This window comes from Antechinus flavipes, chromosome 3, assembly GCF_016432865.1.
Source record: "Antechinus flavipes isolate AdamAnt ecotype Samford, QLD, Australia chromosome 3, AdamAnt_v2, whole genome shotgun sequence".
Taxonomy (NCBI): Eukaryota; Metazoa; Chordata; class Mammalia; order Dasyuromorphia; family Dasyuridae; genus Antechinus; species Antechinus flavipes.
In genome coordinates this window covers 594,689,575-594,715,010 of record NC_067400.1, presented here as the reverse complement: position 1 = coordinate 594,715,010, position 25,436 = coordinate 594,689,575, and the positions used below count along the sequence as shown (strand labels likewise).

At 50.3% G+C, this 25,436-nt stretch overlaps 1 protein-coding gene across 3 annotated transcripts in view; it reads right to left on the bottom strand.

Annotated features, from left to right (window-relative positions):
• MTOR (mechanistic target of rapamycin kinase) overlaps nt 1-25,436 on the bottom strand; it is a 106,340-nt gene that overhangs the window by 13,147 nt on the left and 67,757 nt on the right. For all 3 annotated transcript variants that reach the window (XM_051988555.1, XM_051988557.1, XM_051988556.1), the window contains 20 exons: nt 24,784-24,884; nt 23,663-23,778; nt 21,962-22,039; nt 21,659-21,766; nt 17,248-17,373; nt 17,002-17,133; nt 13,479-13,594; nt 12,698-12,815; nt 9,717-9,923; nt 9,144-9,244; nt 8,297-8,393; nt 8,072-8,170; nt 7,779-7,901; nt 7,460-7,642; nt 3,773-3,907; nt 3,351-3,525; nt 1,888-2,023; nt 1,296-1,443; nt 434-556; nt 192-274 (listed from right to left, as the gene is read on the bottom strand). In XM_051988555.1, the coding sequence (XP_051844515.1) occupies nt 192-274; nt 434-556; nt 1,296-1,443; nt 1,888-2,023; nt 3,351-3,525; nt 3,773-3,907; nt 7,460-7,642; nt 7,779-7,901; nt 8,072-8,170; nt 8,297-8,393; nt 9,144-9,244; nt 9,717-9,923; nt 12,698-12,815; nt 13,479-13,594; nt 17,002-17,133; nt 17,248-17,373; nt 21,659-21,766; nt 21,962-22,039; nt 23,663-23,778; nt 24,784-24,884 (2,505 nt within the window). The remainder of the gene's footprint in view (nt 1-191; nt 275-433; nt 557-1,295; nt 1,444-1,887; nt 2,024-3,350; nt 3,526-3,772; nt 3,908-7,459; nt 7,643-7,778; nt 7,902-8,071; nt 8,171-8,296; nt 8,394-9,143; nt 9,245-9,716; nt 9,924-12,697; nt 12,816-13,478; nt 13,595-17,001; nt 17,134-17,247; nt 17,374-21,658; nt 21,767-21,961; nt 22,040-23,662; nt 23,779-24,783; nt 24,885-25,436) is intronic.

Genomic DNA, 25,436 nt, shown 5'->3' with positions numbered 1-25,436 from the left:
AGGAGATTTTCTGACTCCAAATCCAGCCAGGGTTTATCAGAAAGCACAACAGGATACATGGCAGAAAAGGTCAAATGGAAATACTTATTCATTAACCAGCTACAAAATCTAATCAAGAAGCCAAAAAGTGATAGATGGTTAAAACCATGAGGGAGAAATGATGAATGGAAGGAGGAAGGAGAGTCACTTACCTGTCTCCCAGGCCCAAAATGTACCCAACCATCGACATGACGGCTAAAGAGCGGGTATAGTTGGTTCTTCGGTCAAACCACACCTAGAACACAGCACACACAGAGCACGTGACCCAGAGCGGCCTCAGGCAGGCTGCCCGCCCCCAGGGCAGTGCCAAGAGAGACAAAGCCCGAGCCTGTAAATGCCCTCCTGGTGCAGGTGACTCTGGGGGAGGGGGCGCAGAGCGCGTGGCGTGCGGTACCTCGGAGCTGGGGCTCTTCAGCCAGAGCAGTTTGGCCAGGTCGTCCCCGGCAGTGTTGTTGACCGCGTGCTCAAACACTTCCACCTTCTGCATCAGAGTCAAGTGGTCGTAGTCTGGAGCCATCTGAAACGAGACGGCCGTGCTCGCTGAAGCCCCAGACAGGCTGGTGATGCAGAGAAGGACCCAGTGCAATGAGCCCGGATGGCGGGGGCTCCTCTAACCCTGTGACCGTCCTCCACAGCCTGTCAGGGGGATCTGGGGGCAAGCTGTCAGTAGCAGTGCCGGCCTCCTTGGGAGGGGACTGCCGGCTCATGAGGGCAAGGACGGAGCCTTTGAAAAATACAAATATTATCTCATTTTGAAAAATCCTCTGCCTTCCGGACTGAGAGGCATGTGATGGAGCGGCTGGGCGGCCGAGCAGCTCTGGGTAAGCCACCTAAGTTCTCTGGGACATAAGAGTGTGTGGGGGGCAATCTGGTTGGTTTGAGAGGTTCTCCATTTTTGAAATTACAGGTCAGGTCCAAAAAAAATTTCTCCAGTGTCTCACATATAATAACTGCCCCATTTCTAGGTTTATATTTAAAATGTCCTTTGGGCACTTGTGTGAAAATGGTATTCTTCTAGAACCTCGGAGGGAGTGGGAGGCCGGCAGGGCTCCAGAGCCCCTAGTACTACCTGGAGTGTATCGATACTCAGGACGGAAGGAATGCCCTCCACTCCCTCCCAAGCAGGGGCCCCCAAGCTGTGCAGGCCCCAGGCCCGGGGCCCCCAGGAGTGGGACCGGCTGTCCTCCTCCTCCCCGCCCTCAGGGCTCTGGGCTTGGAAGCCGCGCGGGGTGCCAGTGCAGCCACTCGAGTCTTACTCGTAGCATGATCCGATGCTCGATGTTGAGAAGGATCTTCTTCTTCTCCCGGTAGTCCCGGATGAGGGCATGCAGCGTGTCGCAGTGGGGGACCCAGCCGATCAGGCCCGAGTTGGTGGATAAGGGAATGACTGCGTATCTCTGGATGCTGGAGGGAGGAGCCAGGACCACGTGAGCGGCCTCTCCCCACGCCTCCTTAAACAAGCTCCTCCCAGGGGGTGGTACCAACAAGAGGGCCCTCCCCTCCCACCTGGCGGGCATCACAGCCAGCAGGGGGCAGTCACTGAACCCTTCAGGCCAGAGGTCTCGCCCACAGTCCACAAGCCCAAAGCAGATTAAAGCGCAACTGGGAGAGCTCTAAGGAAGCGAATGAGAAGTCAGCACGGGGCCCCCCAGAACCTGGGGCAGGGTTTCAGGGCGCCAGTTCTAGGCCTTGGCTGCGCTGCGGAGGAAGCTCCAGGGCAGAGCGAGGCGGCCTTGGCCTCCTGCAGGCGCATGGCGCCGCCCTGTGGCTCTCAGGGGAGCCTCGGTTCCGGCCAAGCGTCCCCGGCGGCCCCTGGGGTGGCCCTCCTCCCCCTCCCCCTCCCGGTACCTGAGGTTTTTCCGAAGGGAGGTGGGATCATTGGCCAGCAGGGTGTTGACCAGGCCAAAGAGCTGCATCACTCTTTCATCCTGCCTTAGGTCCTCGTGGCCTTTCAGAAGGAACACGAACTCGTGCCCGTTGCTGCCTGTAAGCAGAGGGGGAGAGGGTTCCGGCACCTGCGTCCTGGGGCCCGGGAGGCCTATTACCGCCCCGCCCCAGGGACCACCAGAAGTGATCGCATTTGGGCCGCAGGACGAGGGCACCTCCAGAGACCTAGAATAATCCGGCCGGAGTGAGGTGGAGAACTAAGCCGGCCTCACAACCTCGGGCAGGATCCCATCCACGCTCTCAGACAACACTAGCCTGCTTTGCCTTTTCTTTTTTCTGGACTGAATCTGTGATTTCATTGATATGGCAAACTCCAGGGGGCAGCTGGTGGCAGGGTGGGTAGAGGGCCAATCCTGGAGTCAGGAGGACTTCAAATCCTGAGCAAGTCACCCGTGTGCCTCAATTTACTCATCTGTAAAATGAGCTGGAGAAGGGAATGGTGGAGCACCCCAGGATCTCTGCCGAGAAAACCCCAGAGAGGATCTTGCCTCACACTGAAAAACGACACACCAAAACTCCAGCGGCAGGGAGTAGCTAAGTGTCCGGCGTCCGGGTTACAGACAGTCGCAGGGTGGAAGCTCGCTGCCCTCCCTGGGGGCTGCACAGCCTCTACTCCCTCCAGAGTGAAGGTCAGAGTCTGGCTGTTGGACCAAGGTCACTGTAAAACCTCATGGCCTTCACCCAGGGTTTAAATTCACCTGGCAACACAACTTCCCACCAAAAAGCTCTGGCTGTGTCCCAGAAGCATCTCCCACGGCTCCTTCCCTAGGCCTCTGGCCCTGGAGCCCGCCCTGCTCCCCTGGCTGGGGATGACTGCCCCCCCAGACTTCTCGGCACCGCGCTCGCCGCACGGTGGCCGCCTTTGGGAAGGCTGAGGTCTCCTGGCCCTTGCCCACAGGCGCCTGATACCATCAGACCCCACCCAGGGCCCAGTGTCCAGCCCTGCTCCTGCACTGCTAGGACTGCCATCGTCACTGAGCTGGGCTGCCGAGCGCTGGGGGGCTGGAGGACTCAGGTCCCAGGATTAATAAAGAGTCAGAAATAGAGAGATGGCGTCAAGGAGGCTGCCCTGACGCCCACTTTGCTCACTCTGGCACTGCCAGTGGGGACCCGGCACCAGGTCCCTGTGGATGCTGCCTGAGGTGCCCCCAGGCCCCCATACTCAGAGGCATGAGCTGGCAGTCTTTGGGAGCAGCTCTGGCCGAAGCTCTGGCCAAGCCAGGGAGAGCCCCTCCGGCCCCCTCGGCACTGGCCTCTTCAGCTCGGCAAGCCCCGGCAGGGCGGCTCTACTACCCTGGGAGCTGCGGAGACCACACAAACAGGGCCACAAAGGGCGGCATGTGACCCGCCGAGGGGACTCTTACCCATTAACGTCAGCTTCCTGGGCCTCTGCTTGGATGTAATGACCTGGAGAGAGGGCGCTATGGACTGAATCCGGATGACCGGCTGGTTGGGGTCGTAGGTGCCCGGCACCGCCAATTCCAGGTCCCGGCACATCAGGAGCTTAGGGGAGACGTACTGCAGCTCCAGGGAAGTGAGCTGGGAAGAAGCACCAAGACGTCACATTGGCCGCCCGAGGGGAGGCCGGCGCGGCTGTGGGCGTTTCCCGACCCAGCTCTGGAGCCGCCAGGACTTGTCACAGACGCGTGCTGAGCACAGGGCCCGGCACACGGCACATGCTTCTTAGCTGCCTTTTTGTCCTTTCAGGTGCCCCAGGGTGTTTCAGGGCCAGCAGAGATGGCGCAGGGACAGGGATGTGGCCCCTGGGGGCTCTGGAGGTCCCTACCTGAGGCAGCTGCTTGGAGATCCGTCGGAACACGTGATAATAGAGGTCCCACGCCTGTGTCAGGTCCTTGACGTTCCCTGACTTCATGTACTTCCGACACCACTCTTGGGCCTCCATTAAATCTCGGCCATATGCCTAGGAAGAAAGGAGAAAGAAGCCGATTTCAGGTGGGAGTGCTTTCTAAGGCAACTCCTGGCCAGAGTTCCAGAAATGTGGCAGCAGTTCTGCTCTGGGGTGCGCGGGTCTCAGTCCCTCTCCGTCACCAAAGACGGTGCTCCCTTTCTTTGCATCAGTCATCCTCCCAACAGGGACACCCCGCAGGGGCTCTGAAGAGCATGCAGACAACATCCACAGTTCTTTACACGCTGGCTTCTCTCTATCCTTCCAAGTCAATCACCCATCACCATCCTCCTCACCCCCCACACAGAGATGGGCCACACTGGGCTCGGGCTCTCTGGACTTGCTGGCTTCTGTCCAGGACAGCCATCTCCTGGCTGTATGCAGCTCTCTTCCAGGCTCAACTCAAGGGTCACCCTAATCCCCTGGTGGTGAGCTGCCCCTCCTCCCCACTCGGGATGCTTCCTATCCCCTGGTAGCCAGGGGCAATCTCGCATTTTATCTGCATTTCTAGCACCATTCCTGGCACAATCAGTGCTTGACAAATGCTTGTTGATTGATAGTCATCTGGAGAATGTTTTCAAATAGTCACTTGGAATTCTCCTTTTGAAATCTCTTAACATTCATTCGATCATTTATCTAGGGACAAATCACAATTAGGGTTGTCTGCTTTTGTCAGGGCACTATACAATCCATGTTAGGGTTACAGATCTGTGAGGAGCCCCCCTTTCACTAGTGAAGAAAGTGGGCCTGAGGCCTAAGTGAGTCACAAGGGTCACGTCAGAGGCAGAATCTGAATGCAGAAGCTGGCCCGCAAAGTCACCATTCTCTGTTCTAGTAAGTGCTCCTCCCTTCACTGTTCTCTGTCCTACTAAGTGCTCTTCCTTTCATTGTTCTCTGTCCTACTAAGTGTTCTTTCTTTTTCTTTTTCTACCTTCCTTACTGTTGTTTTCATATAAGACTTATTTAAATAAAAACAAGGCAGCCTATTTTTGTCATTCAGGAATACTAACAATTCTCACCTTGGGAAAAGCACCTTCTCTATTTTCCTCTAATTTTAGCAAGATGTGACTTTTTACAGTCACATCACATATCCTATTTGAAGTTTGTTAGCATAAATACTTTTTGCTAAATTGCTTTCCAGTTTTACCTGTGACTTAACTTATTTTCTTATTAAAAGCAAGTGAAGTAAAAAATAAAAGTTTTTAAAAAGAAGTAAATTTATGCTCTTGAATCTATGGACTCTTCTTTCTGTTCCTGGGACTTATTTTTCTAATTTTTGGAATCATTTGCTATTAGTTAAAAGTTGTGATGACTGCTACTCTATATGCCAGATATCTTAAACTTTGGTTTGTAACTCTATATGAATCCCTTGTAACTGAATATGGGGGTTGTGAAATTATGATTTATAATCAGTAAAGTTTGATCTGTATGATTTATTATCAGTAAACGTTTGATTTGTATACCTACTTTATATACCAATATACTTGGGGTCATGTAAAAATTTCTTGGGCAAAAAGAGGTTGTGAATAGACAAAGTGTAAGTAGTCTTGGTCTTCAGGAGAGTTTGGGGTGCATTTGTGCATCTTCTTAATTTTCAGACACTTTTGTTCTTTTAAATGAATTTCTGCTATTCTTTTATTTGATTTCACAAAGTACTGCCTTGGCAGGTGGAATTAGACCAGTATATTGATATAGCATTGTCATTTTTATTATGTCATCATGGCCCAAATGTGAGCACCAAGTCTCTCTCCCATTATTTAATAAGTCTTTATTCTGTATAGTGTTTTTGTAGTTGTCGTAGGCAAGCTAACTTTCAGATACTTTCTACATTTTGTAGTTACTCTGAATGGTCTTTCTCTGATTTTCATTTTATCTTGTTTTCTGTTAATATAATATACAAAATGCTAGTTTCATATAGCCTTACTTTGTATCCTGCTGCTTTTCTGAATTTAGTAATCATGTCTGTCAAAATTTTCACTGATTCTCTGAGGTTTTCTAACATGTCCTGTCACCTGTAAGCAATAAGAGTTTTGTAGCCTCTTGGCTATGCCTGGTGTGTAATACTGCTACTGGGCCCAGTGGGGAGAGTAGGTGTGCCTTCCTTATATTGGACCAGGAGATTTTCTAGCATTTTTCTGTCACAAAGAATGCTAGTTCTTGGTTTTAGAGAATTACTTTTGATTGTACTTTAAAGAAAGAGCTTTTAATGCCTACAGTTTTTTATTTTTTAAAGCATAAATGAAAGCTGTACTTTATAAAGCTTTTCCTAGATCTGCTAGAATAATTATGTAGTTTTTGTTGTTAATAAATGACGCTGATAGATAGGGATACAACATTGTCACAGTTAATAAATTTCCAGATATATTTCTATAGTCTTCTTGCAAGGACTTCATTTACATTTGGGGGGCATTGATAGCCATCACTGAGGTTGCCTTACACTTCTATGCTTTCTCTCATCCTGGCTTGGCTAGCAGGACCACATTTAATCTCATAAAATGAGTTTGGTAGAGAGAGTTCTAATAACTACTATTCTAAATGTCTGGTGCAGGGGCAGCTAAGTGACGCAGTGATTAGAGTACCAGCCCTGAAGTCAGGAGAACCTGAGTTCAAATCTGGTCTCAGACACTTAACACTTCCTACCTGTGTGATCCTGGGCAAGTCATTTAACCCCAATTGTCTCAGCAAAAAAAAAAAAAAAAAACAACCAACCAAACAGTAAATGTCTGGTACAATTCACTAATCAATTCAGTTGGCCTATTCCCCCCCTTTCTTTGTCAAGTCCTCCATAGCTTCTTCAATTCCCTTTTCTGAGACGATGGTTGTCTTTGTGATTTCTTAGTTGGGGCAGTTTCTATTTTTGCAGAGATACTGAATTCTCAGTTTTACTGGCCTAAAGGACCTTCTGATAATGATCTCTATTCTCTGTTTGTAATAGTTTATCTTGTTAATTTTTTTATCTTCCTTTTTTTTTCTCCTGGAGATTACAATAATGTATATGATTGCTCAGCTTTGTGACTTACTGATATGCCTTATTTTCAGTCTTACTGTTTTGGGGCCCTGAACTTAACACGCATTACCTACTTCGTGGGATGGTTGTGACGATGGCCTCGGGAAAAGTATAAATATTAGAGAAATGTGAACTATTATGAGGGCTGTCAAAAGAGCCTGGGGAGCTCCTTCCTAGCTAAGGCACTGATGAATTCTGACCAGGACTGCCGATGAAGCAAGAATTACCAAAACACGCCGGATGCACACCATACCCTCAAATGCCCTGTAAGAGCCCCTGCTGGCAGAGTCTGGGGAGGGTAAAGATCCAAAGCTGGAAAGGACTGCCCAAGCCCTCACTGAAGATGATGGGCAGAGACCTGCTCAACGTGGCTCACCAGGATTTCCTGCAGGTCCCATGGGATCCCTAGGACTCCCATGGGTTGGGTCCAAGTGCAGAGTTATTCTAGCTGTCTGTCTTTAACAGGAAAAGTGCCCACATACTTTCTTATGGCTCAGCAGCCCTTGTCTGAGAGCATCTGAAGCAATGGAGGCTGGGGAGGAGATCCCATGAATCCCTACCTGATTAAAGGAGGTTTCCTTCAGAGTCTGGGGACCCCGCTCCATCATTGCATGCAGGGGTTCGAGCACCTCGAACATCCCTTTCACGTTCCTCTCCCCGAAGTACAAACGAGAAGCTTCCTCCAGACCCTCGTGCCACATCTCGTGCCACAGGATGGCCACGCGGATCAGCTCTTCGCTCACCTGGACCCCGGGCAGGGAGAAGGAAACAGAACAAGGAGGAGTCAGCCCGGTCCCTCCCTGGTGGCAGAGAAGAGATCCTCTGCCTGGCCACCAGAGGGCGCTGGGAGGACTGGCTGGGGAGGGCGCCCAGACTCACCATCATGGCCTGCTGGACCAGGGTGTTGCTGTGCTCACACATGTTCTTCAGGATCTTGTTGGCCGCATTGTGGCGGGCCGTGGTGGTGGACTTGGAGGCCACGGTCAGGGGGTAAATCAGAGCCTGAAACAAAGGGAGCGCGTGGCTCAGGTGAGGCAGGCTCCGAGCCCCCGGGAGCGTTTCCAGCCAGGACGGACACTAGCCGTCCCGGGAGAGTCGGGGCGAGCATCTCCCCCAAGCCCCGAGCCCTGCCCCTGGGAAGCCTCTCAGGGTAGCAGACGGACTCGGCCTACCTGGGGATGGTAGCGACCGATGTCTGTGAGCAGCTGATGAATAAGGCGTCCCACCAAGGGCCGCGGAGTGTCGATTCTTGCAATGAGCTGCGGGATGACCTGGGTTCAAGGGGAGACAGACTCTCGTTACCTGGACAAGGCTGGCTGGGATGTCCCAAGGCCTGAGGGACTGAAGGGCAGCTGGGCTCCCAGAGAAGACTGCAGGGGAGAGAGCAATCAGCCTACCTGCAACCAGGTATCGATCTGGATCGCCTTCACCCCTTCCACAAGAGCTTCATTTACGTCTGGCCAGTGTCCGTAGTCAAACCACAAGGTGAGGACTCTGGAGAAAGAGGGAGGAGATGGTGAGCTCTTCTTGGGCCTCCCTAGCCCCCTCCTGGCACGGATACCGAGGAGACAGGGAGCCTAAGGATCCACGGCACCGATTCTCAGGCACTGTCAGACTGCTGAGCTGCTCAAGAAGGCAACGGGCTCTCTGCCAACCACTGCCCGAACAGGAACTCCATGGCAAACACAGGGCAAGGACGGGTGCTGCGCCTGATTAAACACCAGGACCACCCCAGAGGCCCAGGAGGCTCCTTCCTTAGATCCGAGGACCCGTGAGAGATGAGCCCAGGGACAGAGCAGCCAGCAGACCTTCCTGCCTGAGGGCTGTGGATCCCTGTGAGGAGGGATAGGAACCTCCTGGGCTGGAGAGAACAGGGGCCCGGCCTGCTACGGTCAGAGATCCCAGAGAAGAGGTGGAGGCCATCCCAACCATCGGCAACCTTGCACCAATGTCCTCCTGCTATCCAGGCTCTCAACAGCCCAAGGGCCCGGAGGGGTTCAGAGGCCCTGGCCCCTGCTGGGCCCTCTCTGCTCCTCTGTCCAGGAGGTCTGGGTGCTCTCCAAGGCCCCTCTCCTCTTCTGCATTAGGACATACAGATGACCAAATATCACGAGGCAACTGTGTCCAAACGCATCTCAGAGGGAGGCTGCCCGCAGGAGCCTGTGAGACACTGAATGCAACGCTCAGCGGCTGCTATCTCTGGGAATGCCAGTGCTTCCCATTCTCGCCCCCCATCGCCGGTACCTGAGCGTGTCCTGAAGGTTGTTGCCCCGGGACAGAGAGATGGAGCGGAAGAAGCCCTGCACCGCGGGCACTGTGTACATCAGGAGCGTCTTGGACAGATCCTGCAGGAACACACGGGGGTCAGTGACGTGTCAGGGTGAGAAAAATCCCCCCACTGGGAGACTGGAAAAGACTCAGGACACGCTGCCCTCGGGGCCCACTGAGAGGTCAGGGCAGGCCGGGGAGCGGTGCTGTGAGTCACGCTGGACCACATTCTGAGAGCGGAACAGGCCGCTCCCACCCACACGCGCAGGTGCACTCGGACAATACGCTCATTCACTCGGGAGAGGGCTGGAGGAGCTGCAGGGCTGGGCTCGGCCAGGGGCCCCTGCTGTGCAGCAGCCACACACCACGGCCGGGGCCCAGACCTCAAATGCCCAGCTTGTTCTGGGACCTCTCTCTGCACAGGCCAGGGGAGGGGGCTGTCCTCTTCTCCCCTCCCCCTGACTCACCTTGGTGATCATTTTATGCACAGGTGAGGGCATGGGGCTGTCTCCGCCCCTCCCCCCCTCCTTTTCCCCCATATCCACGCACCTCAGTGACCTTTTTCTGCACAGGCGAGGGCACGGGGCTGTTGTCGGCGCTCTCTGCCTCACTCTCGCTGTTGCTGCCCTCTGTGTGGGCACTTGTGACACTGGCCCCACTGGCGTGACGGAGCTTCTTCTTCTCGTCTCGGGCCTGGTTCTGGTGCTTGTAGTGCAGCACAGCTTCAAAGTTCATGACTGCCCAGGCGTGCCAGGCCTGTGGTGGGGAGAGATCGGACATGGGCACGGAGCCGTGACTCTGGGAGGCAATGCTGGTTTTCTAGGACCAAGGAGGTCCCAGAACCAAGGGGCACCTTCTGTGACTAGTGCCCAATCCAGCACTCCTTCTGCAGCACCCTGCAGGGGTTGGCCAGCTCCTGCTTCTAGTGCTCTGACCCTGGGCTTTCCCACACTTTCCCCGCTGCTTGGAGCTCGGCCCTATGAAGAACCCTACCAGCCTGCTGTCCTGTACATGGCTGCTCCGGGGCTACAAGTGCCAGGCAGGCAGAGCTCCTCTGCATGAAGGGTGACAGACAGCCCTTCCACAGAGGAAGGCTACGAGGGGGCTGAAGGGCCGTGGTCCACCTCAGGGATTGGGGGGAGCATTTGAGGATATGAATCTGGAGAAGACAAGCTTCAGCAGCTGGCAGAGGGCTGGGCCTCAGAGCCCTGGGGGACAGCGGCAAAGAGGATAATTTAGAGCCCCTCGAGCTCTCTAAAATCAGGATGGGCTGTCTTGAGAGGGGCTGGGCTTCTCTTCCTGGCAGGTGGTCTCCAAAAGCTGACTATACTATGTTAGAATGGGGAGTCCTCTGGGATACGATCTGGAGTAGTGGGCCACCAAAGAAGGCTGCAGACTCTGACTTCTGATTTCCAGGTTAAATGGCACGGTATCTAGGCTTTCTGGGATTGTGACTGTGCTTCCTACAATGTAGGGCTCCAAATTAAACAGATGCCCCCAGATTCCCAGAGTCCAACAGAACCACCTTCCCCTCCCCCCGACTTTGGACAACATGGAATGCACTGCCTCTTTTGACTGCCATGTCCTCATGTTGTTTGCAGCCCCCTAAGAATCCTAGATTTTTTTCCGCGTGAACCACTTTTGACCAGAACTAGATTCTGAGATTCAAAACAATCTACTTTATGATGGAATTGAGCAACTTTTATTCCTCCCTTGTCAAAAATATTTCTTAAACTTAAACTTGCTCATGTTTTCCCTGATTGACTCCAGGATGGTCAACCTCATTCAGTCTTTCTTTCACCATCCCTGTTTCTTGATTATGTCCCATCTGGCCCCACCATCATTTCACTGTGCAGCATTTCCCATGTCTGAAAGAAAATGTTCTATCTCTCATTCCACATGTTGGAACTGTTTTCTAATGCCCAAGACCTAGATATGCTGGGCTTCTCCTCCCCAACCTGTCCTGGTGCTCTGTCTGCCTGTCTTGTATCTCCAGAACATGTGACTGAGTACTTCAGTCATGGGGACCCGTTCCATGCTCAAGTTTTACTGTGTGAGTGTAGGAGTTGTTGAACAGCTAATGAAGAAAACTTTTCTGATACTGAAAATGTGCTTCTCTGTTACCACATGATGCTATCTATGGATGGGGATGGTGTGGGCCGCGGGGCAGTGCCCATGCTGGAATCTCAAGAGAACCGCCAGCCAAGCCCACCCCGAATCTCCGTTTGCTCCCTGAGGCTCTCTTACTCTTAGCGATGGTGGAGCTGCTGACTTGTACGGGTGGAGGGACCTTTGTTCCCGGGGTGGCCCGGACCCAGAATCCTAGATCTCGAGGGCAGCTAGTTCAATCCTAGGGACTGCAGTCACTTCTCAAGGTCACACAAACATGTCAGAAGTGGGACTTGAACCCTGATCTTCTGCCTCCAGAGTTAGGGACTGTCCCAGTGTCCCGTGCAGCCTCATAGAAAAAGGTGAGACTATTTGTGCGGTCTGGCACGTCAGAGCTGGGCCAGACTCTGGCCTGTTTCATCTGCCCACGGCTGTCCATCTTGCTGCTTCTCTGTATTCCCAGAGTCACTCTTTCTGTTTCAACCCCTGCATTTTACATGAGGGAGCATGGCCCTACTAATCCTGCTAAGTAAATCTGGGCCTTGATTCTAAATCCACCAGGCTGGGCTGCCCCATCCAAGAGCATTAACGGAGAGCATGAACCCAGGTTTCTCATTGTTCCCTCGGCACCGCATCATCTTAACGGAGCTGACTGGGCCCCTGAGAGGCTGGTGGCCTGCCTCGGGTCGCCTAGCAGGATATGGTGGAGGTGGGACATGGAGCAGGTCGTCCTAGCTCGTTTCCTCCTCCTCCTCCCATGTCAAGGGTAATGTACTAGCGCATTTCATCAGCATTTCTCTGCCACTTTAGAAGCCTACAAAGTGCTCCTCAGGTCTGTTCCTGGCCTCGCACCTGCCGATGATGAGACAGCCTCGCCTAAAAGTTCCTAAAGGAGAAACTGGTGTCTTGTGAAAGACACTGCCGGGAACCAGCTCTTCATCACTGAATAACATCTTTCATATGTTTCCTAAATCTTGTTATTTTTTTTGAGACATTTCCTATGACCTAATAGGATGCTTTTTGGAATCTTCCAACACAAATAGAGAACGTTAACCTCTAGGGCTTGAGCACAAGGTAGCCATGAAAAAAATCTAAGATTGGGGGAGAGAAGAGTTGGCTTCCAGGAAGCTGAGCTCCTTAGGGTTCCCTCTGGATCCCATGAGGAGAAGACAGCCAAAAATGACCACTCCCTTCCTTCCCTGCTGCCACCCACATCTAACTGAGTTCAGGGAACACTGGGAAGCAAGGTGAGGCAAGAAGACCGTCATCTCTTGTGACATTAGTGCCCCAGTGCCCCATGGTCAGGAGTGCCCTCTGGTCAGGAGTGCCCCTTGCCAGCCCCGCCAATGGCCACTGGTGGGGTGAGGGCGACAGGCCCTCACAGGCTCCCGCCCCCGGGGCCTGTGCTGCCCATGGGTTACCTTGTACCAGCTGCGGTCGTGCTCCGTGGAAGCGCTGTAGTACTGCAAGACTTTGGGGATGGTGCTCTCATTGATGCCTTGGAGATTCAGCTGCCATTCACCCAGCTTCAAGAAGCACCTAGCCGGGAAGGGATTCCTCGGTCAGGGTAAGGGCCCAGACTCGGGGATAGGTCAGGTTCTTTCTCTAAAGGGCTGAGGCCCCTCTGGCCATGCCTAAACCCCCAGGGTCACCTCTCACTTCCTAGAGGAGGAAACAAACTGAGAGGTCCCGGATTTGCCAGCGGCTGCCCAATTGGTGACAGGCCTAGAGCTGGAACCTCTGGGTTCTGAGAGGCCGGGCTGGAGTTCCCTGGAGCTGCCGGGATGTCCAGAAGCTTGGGGTGAGGGGGGCTTCAGGTGAATGATCCCTTCCCTCTCCTTCACCACCTCTGACAGCACAAGTTGCCAAGGACAAAAGTTTTCCCGGCTGGGTCTTTGAGGAAGCACGGAGGAGTCCCCTCTTCCCCCTTCGCTCCTCCCTTGCTCCCAGCCCCAGGGCGGAAGGCGGGCCAGGCACCCACTTAGGTTTAAGCCCACCACTCTTGGGGCTGCCAAAGGGCAGGGCTCCTTCTTCATTTTACAGAGAGAGTGGGGTGAACTTGGCCAAGGCCACAGGGAGGAAGAGGCAGGGCTGTGATGGACCCTTGGGCGGAGGGCCTGGCGAGCATGGACAGGGCATCGGGCTCCAGGAGCAGGCCTGCTTTGGCCTGTGCCCGGATCAAGGGAGGGAGCAGCAACGCACCGGGCCATGAGCTTGTGGAGCTCGTGCTTGCGCTGCTGGTCCTCGGCGGCGATGGCGTGCTGCGCCTGTTGCTGGGCGGTCTGCACAAAGTGCTGCATGTGCTGGAAGGCGTCAATCTGGAACAGAGCAGAGTGTCAGGGCAGCGGCCACATGGAGCCCGTGGCCCCTGCCCTCCTCTCGCCTCCCTCCTAGGTCTGCACTGGGGCCGGGGGCCAGCTCCGACGGAGCCCCCGACCCCCGCTCTGCGCTGGGCCGGTCTGGGAAAGGTGAGGACATGATGGGGAAAGGCGGGCCAGATGGAGGCCCTGGCCTCCTCCCCAAGACTGGACAGCCAAGCAGAGCTTCTAAGTCAGGCCCAACGGGCAGAGGGGGAGGAAACGAGGCAGGTGATGGCTCTCTGGACAGATGTAAATGGTAAAGGAGAGGCCCCAGCTGTGGGGCCGTGGCTCGGAAAGCAAGGCCTGTGGCCCTTTTGGAGACTCTGTGACCTCGGGCCCAGCCCAGGGAGATGGGATATGAACCAGGGTTGGCGTAGGCGCAGGCCGTGTTTGGGGGGAAGGGGTGCAGCAGGGGTCTCCTGCAGAGAAGCAGAACTGAGGCAGGGGCAGAAGGCCTGGAGGAGGCTGGCCAAGCCTCCCACCCCCAGACAGGTGAAGGGCTAAACTATCCATGACAATGTATGTCAAAGTGCTCATGACAGATGGTGTCTGCTCCATTCTGAGGGATCTTGGGGCTAAGGAGGAACAGAATGTGCATGGGTGGAACTCACACAAGGGAGAGACTGTGACCCAAATTTACCGATGTGGAGAACGGGCAGGGGCGGTGCTAACAGTCATGTGCAAAAAAGGGGAACCTTTCTAATAGCAGCCACTCAGGCTTCCTCCCTCGGAGAAGAGGAGGGAGATAACAAAATCTCAATCAGGAGCGCCATCGCCATCATTAAGAGACCACGCTAATTTTTTAAAAATAAAAAATGGGCCCCGAAGAAGCTTTTAAGGAGCCAGAAATAACTTGTGGCTTTTTTGGAGGGATGAGGGGACGGGAAAGACAAGTTCAATTACTTTCCAAAGTGATGATGAATTAATTCTTATCATGAAACAGGGTTTTAACCTAGATCCAGCACAGCGTGGCAGGCAATTCAGCAGGCCAAGAATCCACATACGGGAAGGGAGCCAGAACCTACATGTTGACAAGACACTTGTCTTTAAGAGTCGGAGTCCGTCACTTAGCAGAAATAAGAAGTGCATTTATATTCCAGGCCAGTACAAGACAAGGGAGTCTCTCTCTAAAGAGAAAAGCACTGGGAGAGCTTAAAGCCAAGGGTCTGTTGATAAGTCATGTGTGCGGGTCAGGAAAAGGTCCCTGACACCAGCTATATTTCCAGCTGAGAAGACCCTCCTGCCTCCCATAAACCTGCCAAGGTGTCTAATGAAAGAGATGGCTGAGGATCCCCTGGCAGGGGTAGAAGATCAGCTCTCCTCCCTCCTTACAGCACAGAGGTTAGCCACTATAAGCCTCAGGATCTGTTCTCATGGGATTCCTGAAGGGGCCAAGGTTACCTGACCTTTTGAGAACTAAAGTAAAGGCAGATGACGAAGGTCAGGTACAGTGAATACTTGGGAGAGCAGACAACACTTTCTGCCAAGGAATGACAAATACTTCCTTGAAGACTTCCTTTTTCCAAGGTTCCTGTGGAGCAGGATTGGGGATGGGAGAGATGAGCCCAGCTGGAGAAGCTTACACTTAGAAAGGAACTAATGAGCAGAGAGTCATTTCTCCTCATCTTCTTGGCACAGATGGTACTGCTCAGGTCAGACTAAGCAAAGTGTGTGTAGCACAGGTGGGAATAAAGAGCAAAGGGCAGCTCTGAAGAACTGGATTCTTTAGGGGCATGGTATTGCCACCTCTTAACCCGAGTCTCAATTTCTTCAACTACAGGATAGGAGTAATAACTCCAGACCCAGCTGCTCACAGGGTGTTCAAAGGATCAAGTAAGACCATGTATGTCAGAGTACTTTGAAAATTGTATGGAGGTATACAGACAGAAATAATCATAGACTCCTGGCTATATGGAGCTAGAAGCTAGGATTCTTGTGATGGTTCCCACAACAGGCCAATGTGGCCTTTCTAGGCCCAAGCAGCAGGAGTTTTATACAGGCTTGATTTTTAATCTGAGCGGTTTAAACTTTTCTTGGGGGCGAGCCCAGAATTTAGGCTCACCTTCACGAGCTACGCTATTTGGTGGTGATCGCATTCCTGAAAGATTACCCAGAAGTCCCATGGTTAAATCTGGGCAGGAAATCAGTCTGCCTTCCTATCTACACTGGCCAAAATAGGTCCTTCTGTTTTTTCCATTGGACTGGAGGGAGATCAGACTGTGCATCACAAATCTGTGGGCTGGCAAACTCAGTAGAAGGGAGGGGAAAAAACACCAGCCCCTTTCCAACAGCAATCTCAACAAAGTCCTCATTTTTGGAAGAAGGAACCTTGGGTCAATGGTAGATGAAAATCTCGGGAGAAGACCAAGGGACTGGAGTCCAGACTAGTAGCCAACCCCCATAAAGCTGCATCTCCACCCAAACTGTCCAACAATGACATTCAGAAGTACCTTCTCCCCCACTGAAGAAGAAAAGGGTCTGCAGTAAAACATGATCTTATCCCCCTGCACAACTGCTGATGGCCATCTTTTCTCTGTCATGTGGTAATCACAGTGGAGAGGGGAGGTGGTGGGGGTAGTGCCCCTGTTCCTCTCTTCTTGAATGAGAAAATAGTCAAACTAGGGGTCAATTTTGGACAGTCTGTCTGAATTACTCATTATTCAGGCTCCAGGGGAAAGACTGGTCTTAAATGGGGTCATTTATTCTTTGTTAACATGATCATGGTCTAGTGCGATTTTAAAAAACAAACCAGGGGCAGCCCCATTTCCAAAGAGTTTCTCATTAAAGGGAAGAGGAGGAATGTGGGCCTGACTCCCAGTGAGACTTCCCCCCCCAGTCCTGGCATCAGTATACCCTGGGTGGTGTTGCTTGTGAATTCCAGTTTGATGACAGAAAAAAGGAGAACAGTGAAATCCTGGACAAACCAAACTGGTCTTGGGAAGGTCTCCAGGAGACAGCTTCAGAACCTGTATCTTTCAGAGTGGACGATCTGAACATACAGCCCCTTCACTTGTTCAGAAAAGGCAAGAAAGGGACAGGCTTTCTCTGGGACTCAAGGCACCTTGGATGTGCAAGCAGTCTCACTTAGTAATGATACCCAGAAAGCACATGGAAAGGGGACACAGACACATACGCTCACTTTAACTTCCCTTCTGAAATCTGTGCCAAGAGCCTAGCACTTACTTACCCTTCTTTAAAAAGGAAAGTAAGGGGGAAATGTTAAAAGGGCTGAGAGCGGGAGCCAACTCTGCAATCCCTGACCCACGCAGTGGAGAGCAGACCCAGACCAGGGAATCACAGACTGATCACAATGGACCAGGTAGAGAGCGAGTCCTTGAGAAAGAAAGGTAAAGGAGGATACAGACCTTTCGTGCACTCTTCCACATGTGCTTCATGTAGGCGTAAGTCACCTGGGGATGGACAGTCGGCAGTGGATGGTCTAGTTGTCGAGAAGGGTCAACTCCCAGGAGCAATACTAAAGTTTTATGAGCAAGTGCCTTAAAAATAAGATGAAGAGAATAGGTTATAAACAGGTTTGGAATAAGAGCATCTTCCTCCTGATCCTCCTGATCCCAGTCTTGGTGGGAAGCAGCTAAGTAGATGGGACTCACCAATCTTCCACTCTTGCCACATAAACTTGCATATTTAAGCCAAGTTCTCATATCCTCATGGGGGTTGACAACGAGAGACCGTACCATGAGGATTCTCTGCCAATCTTCAACAATCCGCTGGCAGCCCTAAGGGATGGCAGGTTTAGAAGTACGAATGAGCTTCTTCCAAGGGTCTCACATCAATATTCTACCCTACCCCTCTTTCTCAATCCCCAAATAACAAAGAAATTTCTTTACTAAGTAGAATTCTTTAGTCTTTTCAGTCATAGCATTTATTATTCCCCTCTTGTGTGTCATAGAAAAATGATTATATATTGCTAAAATACGCACACATACCCACACACGCACACACGACTTGAATTTAACAGAAGATAAAGTGCCACATTCGTGTATATGTGCCAACTATTTTTCAATTTGAAAGGGGAAAAACAATCAGTCCTATTAAGGAGACTAAATTCTCTTCATCACTTCATCGACTAGCATTTATGAAAGGCCGACTAAGATGTGCCCAGTTCTGTGCTAGTCACTGGAGATACAGTACGAGGAATGTGACATAATTCTGGTTCCCAGGGAGCTCACATTCCCTCAGAGGGGAAAGCCAGCATGTATGTAAAGAATAAATACATGAATACAAATACAAATAAATAAGACTGGTTAAATACAGGATAGTTAGGTAGAGAGGGCCTTTAAGAGTTGGGACTAAGCGGGGGAAATGAAACAGTAAAAGCTTCATGTAGAAGGGGAGGCTTGAGCTGCTTCATAAATTCTATCTCATAGATGGAAGGAGGACATTCTAGTCAAGAGGGATGGAACAGCAAAAGCATGGGGACAGGAGATTTGGGGGTCATAGGAGAGGAACAGAGAGACTGCCAGACTGGCCAGATCCCAGAGCAAGGGAGCAAGATGACTGGGGCCTGCTTGTAAAGGGCTTTAAAAGCCAAAGAGAAGTTTTCTATTTTATTATTGGGGCAACAGGGAGTCACAGAGGTCAGTAGGGGAATCACATGGTCACATCTCTGGGTAAGGGAAAATCATTCTGGTATCAAAATTTAGGAAGACTCAGAAGCAGGAAAGTCAGTTGGGAGGGTGTTGCCATAATTTAGGTGAAAGGTGATAAGGGTCTGAACTGAGATGGTAGATATGGAAGGAAGAAAGAGAAGAAGCATTTTTTAAGTGCCTGCTATGTGCTGGGCGCTGTGCTAATTTATAAATTTTTTTCATTTGTAAATTTTCATTTTATTTATATATATTAAAATTTTAATTTATAAATATTATTTCATTTTATCCTCACAACATTCCTGTAAGAGGAAAGTTACTCAGCTGAGGAAGAGAGAGAAAATTTGAGAGAGAAAGGGGAAGTTTGGAATAATATCTATGGGGAATGAGATCAATTGGGGAGGAAGAAAAAGTACTCTTGGTGCAGCAAAGCCCTTGTTCAAGTGGGATAAAATGAATTCTGTGAGTGGAGAAGGTGGATTGTGGGACTATTTCAGGATAAGGTTTGTCACGAAATGAGTGGAGACAAGACAAAGTCATAAAGCATACAACAGCAGAGGGGGTAGAATGGAGTCAAAATAGCTAATAATAAAGGTAAAGATTGGGAAGGGCAGAAAACCCAGTTTCTGGATCATGACTTTGAAGTTGGAAGGACCTTTGAAGCTACTAAGTCCAATCTGTTCATTTCACAGATGAGAACATGAAGTCATGAGATATTTGTGACTTTGCCAGGGTCACACAGCAAGTCAAAATTTAAGGCAGGATTGAAACTCAAGTCACACCCTATCCAGGGGCTCTGCCCTCTCCTGTTGGGGACGGGATGGTCGATGACCCAACTCCCCATCTCCCCGTCTGTCCCCATCGCTGAAGAGTAACAATGTGACTCTGGGACTGGGCGCACCCCTTCCTTTCTAGGGTCACAATGTCCTCATCTGGAGAATGACAGAACAAGGACCTGATGGTCTTTAGAACCGATTCCAGTTCTAGAATTCCATGAATTCATCAACTTTTGACTTTAAGGACCAGAGCCCTCACTGGCAGCTTCCTGGCCAGAAAAGCTCTTTTCTATTTCCAGAACATCTCATCAACCAAAGTCACATTTTCACACCATATGTCATACTTTATTTTGGGGCCTGGGTCACAGTGTCCTTCCAAGCCAGGAAGCACAAAAGCAACAATGGCTTATAAAGTTAGAAAGACAGAAAGTACAAAGAGTGATTTTGTTGTTATTATTGAATCCCACTTTTTGTCAGTTTCTCCCAGATGCTAAAATAATTTGGCCCCTTCTAATGATGGCTTAGGGAAACCATGTTGGATTCAGCCTACTGGAGAAAGGCATGAGCTCCACCCAGGACTGGCCTGTGCTTTAACTTCTGAATCTGTATTGGGACAAAATTTTGCTTATTATACCATGAGGAAAATCATCAGGTTTCTGATTTGGACACTGCAGTACCCCAATCATCAGTGGCACTTAAAAGTGAGGATGCATGTAAGTCAGAAAGGAAATATTTGCTTCATGGAACCTTTTTCCGGTGCTTAAAAACTTTCCACCAAAACATTCAGCAGGCATTTCATAATTACTAATAAAACACTATAAAAATGTAAAAGAACTGTATGTGCTTTTTTTCAGGACCATAAACAGCTGTATTCATAGATGTCTCCTTGCCCAGGGTTGCCCTCCCTTTCCAGTGGAATGTGCTGGGAAGCCTGGTTGGAGTCAGAAAGCTCCATCCAGCTCTCTGCATAGCCCAGAAAGCGTGGAGCCACCTCTGGTCAGCAGTCAGCAGCCACACTGGGAATGAGAAGCAGGAGAGAACTCCAGGGTAGGGATGGGTGCTTGGGACTGACAAGACCAGGGTCCCCTCGGGTCCCAAAGGGGCTCAGGAGGTAGATGTTCTGTTTTTGTATGCTCACTTGCTGCCTGCCTTTAGCCAAGCACTGGCAAGATTTTTGGTCATCAAGGGTCCCTGCCTTGAAATGTATAAATGAGGGAGTTCAAGGAACTTGACTTGGCAACCTGTGCTCATTCACATGGTCAAAAATGATACAATGAACTTAAGGAAAAGTCCCTTCCAAGTAAAGAAGTCCCTTCTTAGTGAAAGTGACAAATGGTGTGATGGTGGCCCGGGGGTATTTTCAGTTGAAATGGTTGCTCAAATTTGGAACTATGTTCAAAAAGTTATCAGACTGTGCATACCCTTTGACCCAGGAGTGTTTCTACTGGGCTTATATCCCAAAGAGATCTTAAAGAAGGGAAAGGGACCCACATGTGCAAAACTGTTTGTGGCAGCCCTTTTTGTAGTGGCAAAAAACTGGAAACTGAATGGATGCCCATCAGCTGGGGAATGGCTGAATAAGTTATGGTATATGAAGGTTATGGAATATTATTGTTCTGTAAGAAACGACCAGCAGGATGATTTCAGGAACTGATACTAAGTGAAACAAGCAGAACCAGGAAATCATTGTACATGGCAACAAGATTATATGATGATCAATTCTGATGGGTGAGCTTCTCTTCAAGAATGAGATGATTCAAACCAATTCCGATTGTTCAATGATGGAGAGAGCCATCTACACCCAGAGAGAGGACTGTGGGAACTGAGTGTGGACCACAACATAGCATTTTCATGCTTTCTGTTGAGGTTTGCTTGCATTTTGTTTTCTTTCTCAGGTTTTTTTTTTCTTTCTAGATCTAATTTTTCTTGTGTAGATAACTGTATAAATATGTGTATATATATTGGATTTAACATGTATTTTAACATATTTAATATGTATTAGACTACCTGCCATCTAGGGGAGGGGATGGGGAAAGGAAGGAAAAATTTGGAACATAAAGTTTTGCAAGGGTCAATGTTGAAAATTACCTGTGCATATGTTTTGTAAATAAAAAGCTTTAATAATTAAAAAAGAAAGAAAGAAATGGCTGCTCAATAGAGATAGCATCCCACCAGAAAGGTTGGGGAATGGCACAAAGGTAGCCAGCTCATCGGAGACAACTCTCCCATGGAGAAAGAAAGAGAGAAGGGGTGGGGGGGGGGGGAGGAGAGAGAAAGAGAGAGAGTGTGTGTGTCCCCAAGATTCAGGCCTTCCTGCCATGCTTAGCTTCTCCTCTGATAATTGGTCCACAAGTGCCAGAGAAAGAAAATTGGATTTTGGGTGCACAGGAGTGTTACCAAGAGGTGGTTACAGAGAGGCTAAATCTTCTGTCCTTAGAGGGCCTCTGAGGAGTGTTCCTTTGAATCCAGTACAGGACACCTGTCTTCGCTAAGCTCTGCACTTCCTCCCAGCCCTTGGCCAAGTGTTATGCACAAGCCACATGCATAATAAAGTCAGGCCTTCAGTGAGAATGCAAAAGCGGGCAGAGAGGGTCCCCCTCCAGTGGACAAGCCCATACCCTTCTCAGAGGCTTCCTTACCTGTAGCCTCTCCCACCAGATCTGGCGGATGATCTCACGCCGTTCGGGGACAAGTTTATACTGGATAACTTCCTCCAGCTCCGAGAGCATATGACAGGAAACCATTGCCTGAAGGAAGCAAACCACATTCCATCCTAATCACAGCATGAGGAATCCAGAAGAGAAGATTATCTTAAATCAGCCCTTCTGAGGAAGGGTTATCTGCTGACCAGACTAGGCAGAGGCACATTTCCAAGGGTCTGTAAACCCAAACAGCTCAAATAGATCAGGAAAAGAACCCTGGCTCCAGGCTCTCACACTCACCCCATAGGCTCGGCTGTAGCTTTCTCCTGCCATGGCCGTTAGCTCGGCATCCAGCAGGTCTCTGGCTTTGTCGATGCACTAGAAGAGAGGGAGAAATGAACTCGCTGAAACTGGGCCCTGGACATGGGTGCTTGGGTCATGACTGGTATTCCAGGGCTCCCCAATGGGGTGTAGAGACTCCTCCCTTCCCCCTGCCATTCCATCATGGGGAAATGGCAGACAAAGGGAAGAATTCTCCTAAGAGGGAAAGAAACCTCTTTTTAGCTCTGAATGCCTTGAAAAACAAGTCAGCTCTCTATCACAAAAGGAAACGTGAGATGAATATCACGGGATATAAGCGATCTGTCCCAACTTGGGAGACTTGTAATTGAGGAGCAGTGGAACTCCGTGGACATGGCACAGGCTCCAGCTGATGCTCCCAGGCCTGGCAGCCTCCTAAGGGCGGATCCTCCCTGTACTGCCAGAGGGCACACTCTCTCTCGAGGACTTGGTAGGAGCTTTTGGGGGAGCTGCCGCAATCACACGAGGGGCAAACTTCTCTATTCTCAGTCAGGATGGTCACTGGATAACGGACCCATCTGCCCTGTTCTCAAAGCCCTTCCAGCTCACCAGGATCAGCCTTTGGTGGAAGAGCATTTAAGAACTCCGGGTCACCTCTGGGCCATGATGTCCTTGGAGCAGAATCTTAGGAGGGGTAGCAAATGATCAATGCCCTCCACTGCCTGGAGCAGCTGCCTCTGGATTACAGCTCAGCCATCCCAATTCCTGATGGTGCACACTTGGGAACAGAAAAGTACTCAGACAAGAACCCAAGTGCACGGAAGCCCTGCTCCCTCCCGAGTGCCCCCTTCCCTGGCCTTCAGAACTCCTCCGCACTCAGGCCTCCTTACAAGGGAACACGGGTCCCTCCCAGAGGGGGCCTCTGTCTCTGTAATGGACAACAGTTTCAACGACTTCCTCCTGTACCCACAAGTCCTGGCTACAGCTGTGGGACTGCAGCTACATCCTTGTCTGTGCCATCAATTTAAAAACCTCTCAACCATAGCTTTTCCTTTTTCAAATGTTTAAGGTTAATTACCAAACCCTCATCCCTTAAGTGCTCGGATCATTTATCCACACACCTCATCCAAGCACGTCTGGGCCTGACAGGGCTGATTTGATTACTCCATTATCTAATTCTGCAAGTCAGCACAGAATTTTCAAATAAAGAGTCAGCTTCCCTGGAAAGTAATCAACATGTGAAACAACGGCATGGCCCAAAAAGGACCTGAGGATTGATATTTGCCGCAGTGTGAGACTATTCATTCACTCTCTATATTCTACTCAGAGAAACTAATAGACTTTCTTTTGTCTCCAAGGAAAGCTAAGACAAAGAAGATTAAAAACAGAGAGGCAATAATGAATAGGGGCAGGACATGCTGTACCTGGGCCCTCTCTGGCAATCACGGGGCCAGACACACTTCTTCTGAGCCGTCTCTCACAGAGTAGAGAGACCCAAGGATAAAAAAGGCCACAGATGCTTCTGGGCCCATCCTGAACAGCATTCATGAAGGCAAGCTCAATACGCCAAACAGAGCAATAGGTTGCTTTCTCTCCTTCTTCAGTCTCCTGGATTTCTTACCTTGAAAGATTTGGCTTTTTATTTGCACACCTTGCTCTAAATTAGGTGGGAAGGGAGATGATGTGGAAGTGAGTTTTCACCTGTTGAGCCAATGAGAAGAGGTCCTGATGCAGAGCCAGCACGGCTCTGTAAAAAGCTCCATCATGGGTGTCCCGAGGGATCATACAGGTATACTCTTCCATGCTGTCCCACTGACCTGTATCAAGAGCAGAGGAAGCAACTGAGCTACAACTTCTCATCAGGTAACCTGATATGTCCTGACATGTCAAGTTTCCAAGCACTCCTGGACCCTAAGGACTGTGGAACCAGATTTCTAACACTATTAATAACTTAATGGAAAAGCTCTTTTCCTCACCATTAAGGGGTATAAGATGGCCCTGGGGAGCCAGAAAAAACCTAACTCCTCAAATGCCCTGGTTACATGGACAAGGCACTGGGCTGGTCAAAGAGCCTGCCTGCGGTGCTTGGGGACCTCTCCATCTGACCGGAGGCTCTCAGAAGGCAATGGAAAGACAGACTAAGCCATAGCACAGAGGTCCCTATGTCACACTAGACACTTGATGGCTGAGGAAAAGACTAGCCAGAAAGAGTTATTCATTTCCCCAAGGGGAACGAACAGACATCAAACTCCACTATTTCCAAAGCCATCTGCAGAAGAGATATCAGCTTCATTAGCTGCAAACTGCGATTTTACAAGGCATTTTCCTGACTTTTACTCAGAAACGTCAGCTCATCCATTCTCCCTGCCCTTGGGCAAAAGCAAATAGTGAAAGATGACTCGTCAGGAAGCAATTTGTTTTTGAAAAATGTTTTGGAGAGATCCCAGTGCTCACTAAAGGAACCGGCTTTGGAACTTGAGCGAGGCTGAAGAGAGGTGGAGGTGAAGCAGTTTGTCTCTGAGTACCACTGGCAAAGCACTTCGCCTATGACCTATAACCCCCTTCTTTGCTCCTCACCCCACTGGGTTTCTTTGGACTGGACACTCTAACTGTCATCAGTCTGGGGCTTGGTGACAAAGCTGCCGATCAGAGCAAAGGTTCAAACTAAACTCAATCCTCCTGACTCGTCTACTCTGTGGTTACTCATGTTAGTTACTTGAAATAACCCAGCACAAAGAATTCTGACTCTTTCGCTATGTAGGCATTTGCCCATGTGCCACAGTGCCCACCAAAACCCTCCCTGTCCTAGACAGAACGTTTACCTAAGCCCCAAGCAGCTGCAGCAGCCATCCGGGCCATTTTAGCTTGTATCTCATCGTTGACCAGAGTCCACTTTTCACAGCACTGCTGATGGAGCTGCCCCCTTAAGAAAAGAAAGTCTCAGTTTAAGCCAGCAGAATACATGCCTGGACACTATGGGCCTACCTTTCTTCCCCCTTGGATGTGGGCAAAGGCTTATAAAAAAAACTAGTGTGCTTGACTAGGCTTGGGGGTCCCACAACAAGGGCAGGTTCTCATGATTTACAGAGGGAGTAAAGCATCTTTGTACTGATTGTTTCTTGGTCTGATTCCTTGAATTATGCCATCTGCAATGAAGGTGAGCTCATAAAGCCGTCCTAACTCTCCAGCTGCTAGTATCCTGCCTCTGCCCCCAATATCATTTTGTACGTATTTTGTATAGATGCCAATAAAGGGAAACAAGAGTGTCCCTTGATAGAATGTAAGCTGAGGGCAGGGACTGTTTTGCTTTTCTCTGAATTTTCAGTAGCTTGAAAATAGTAGATGCTTAAGGCATACTTGTTGATATGTACCGTCTGAAATATAAAAAGCCCCAACTATAGTCAGACAAACTGGGGTTTCTTCTCTTACAGTGTGGACTTGCAGGCCTGCATCCTAAGGATGTTTATCTGGAAAT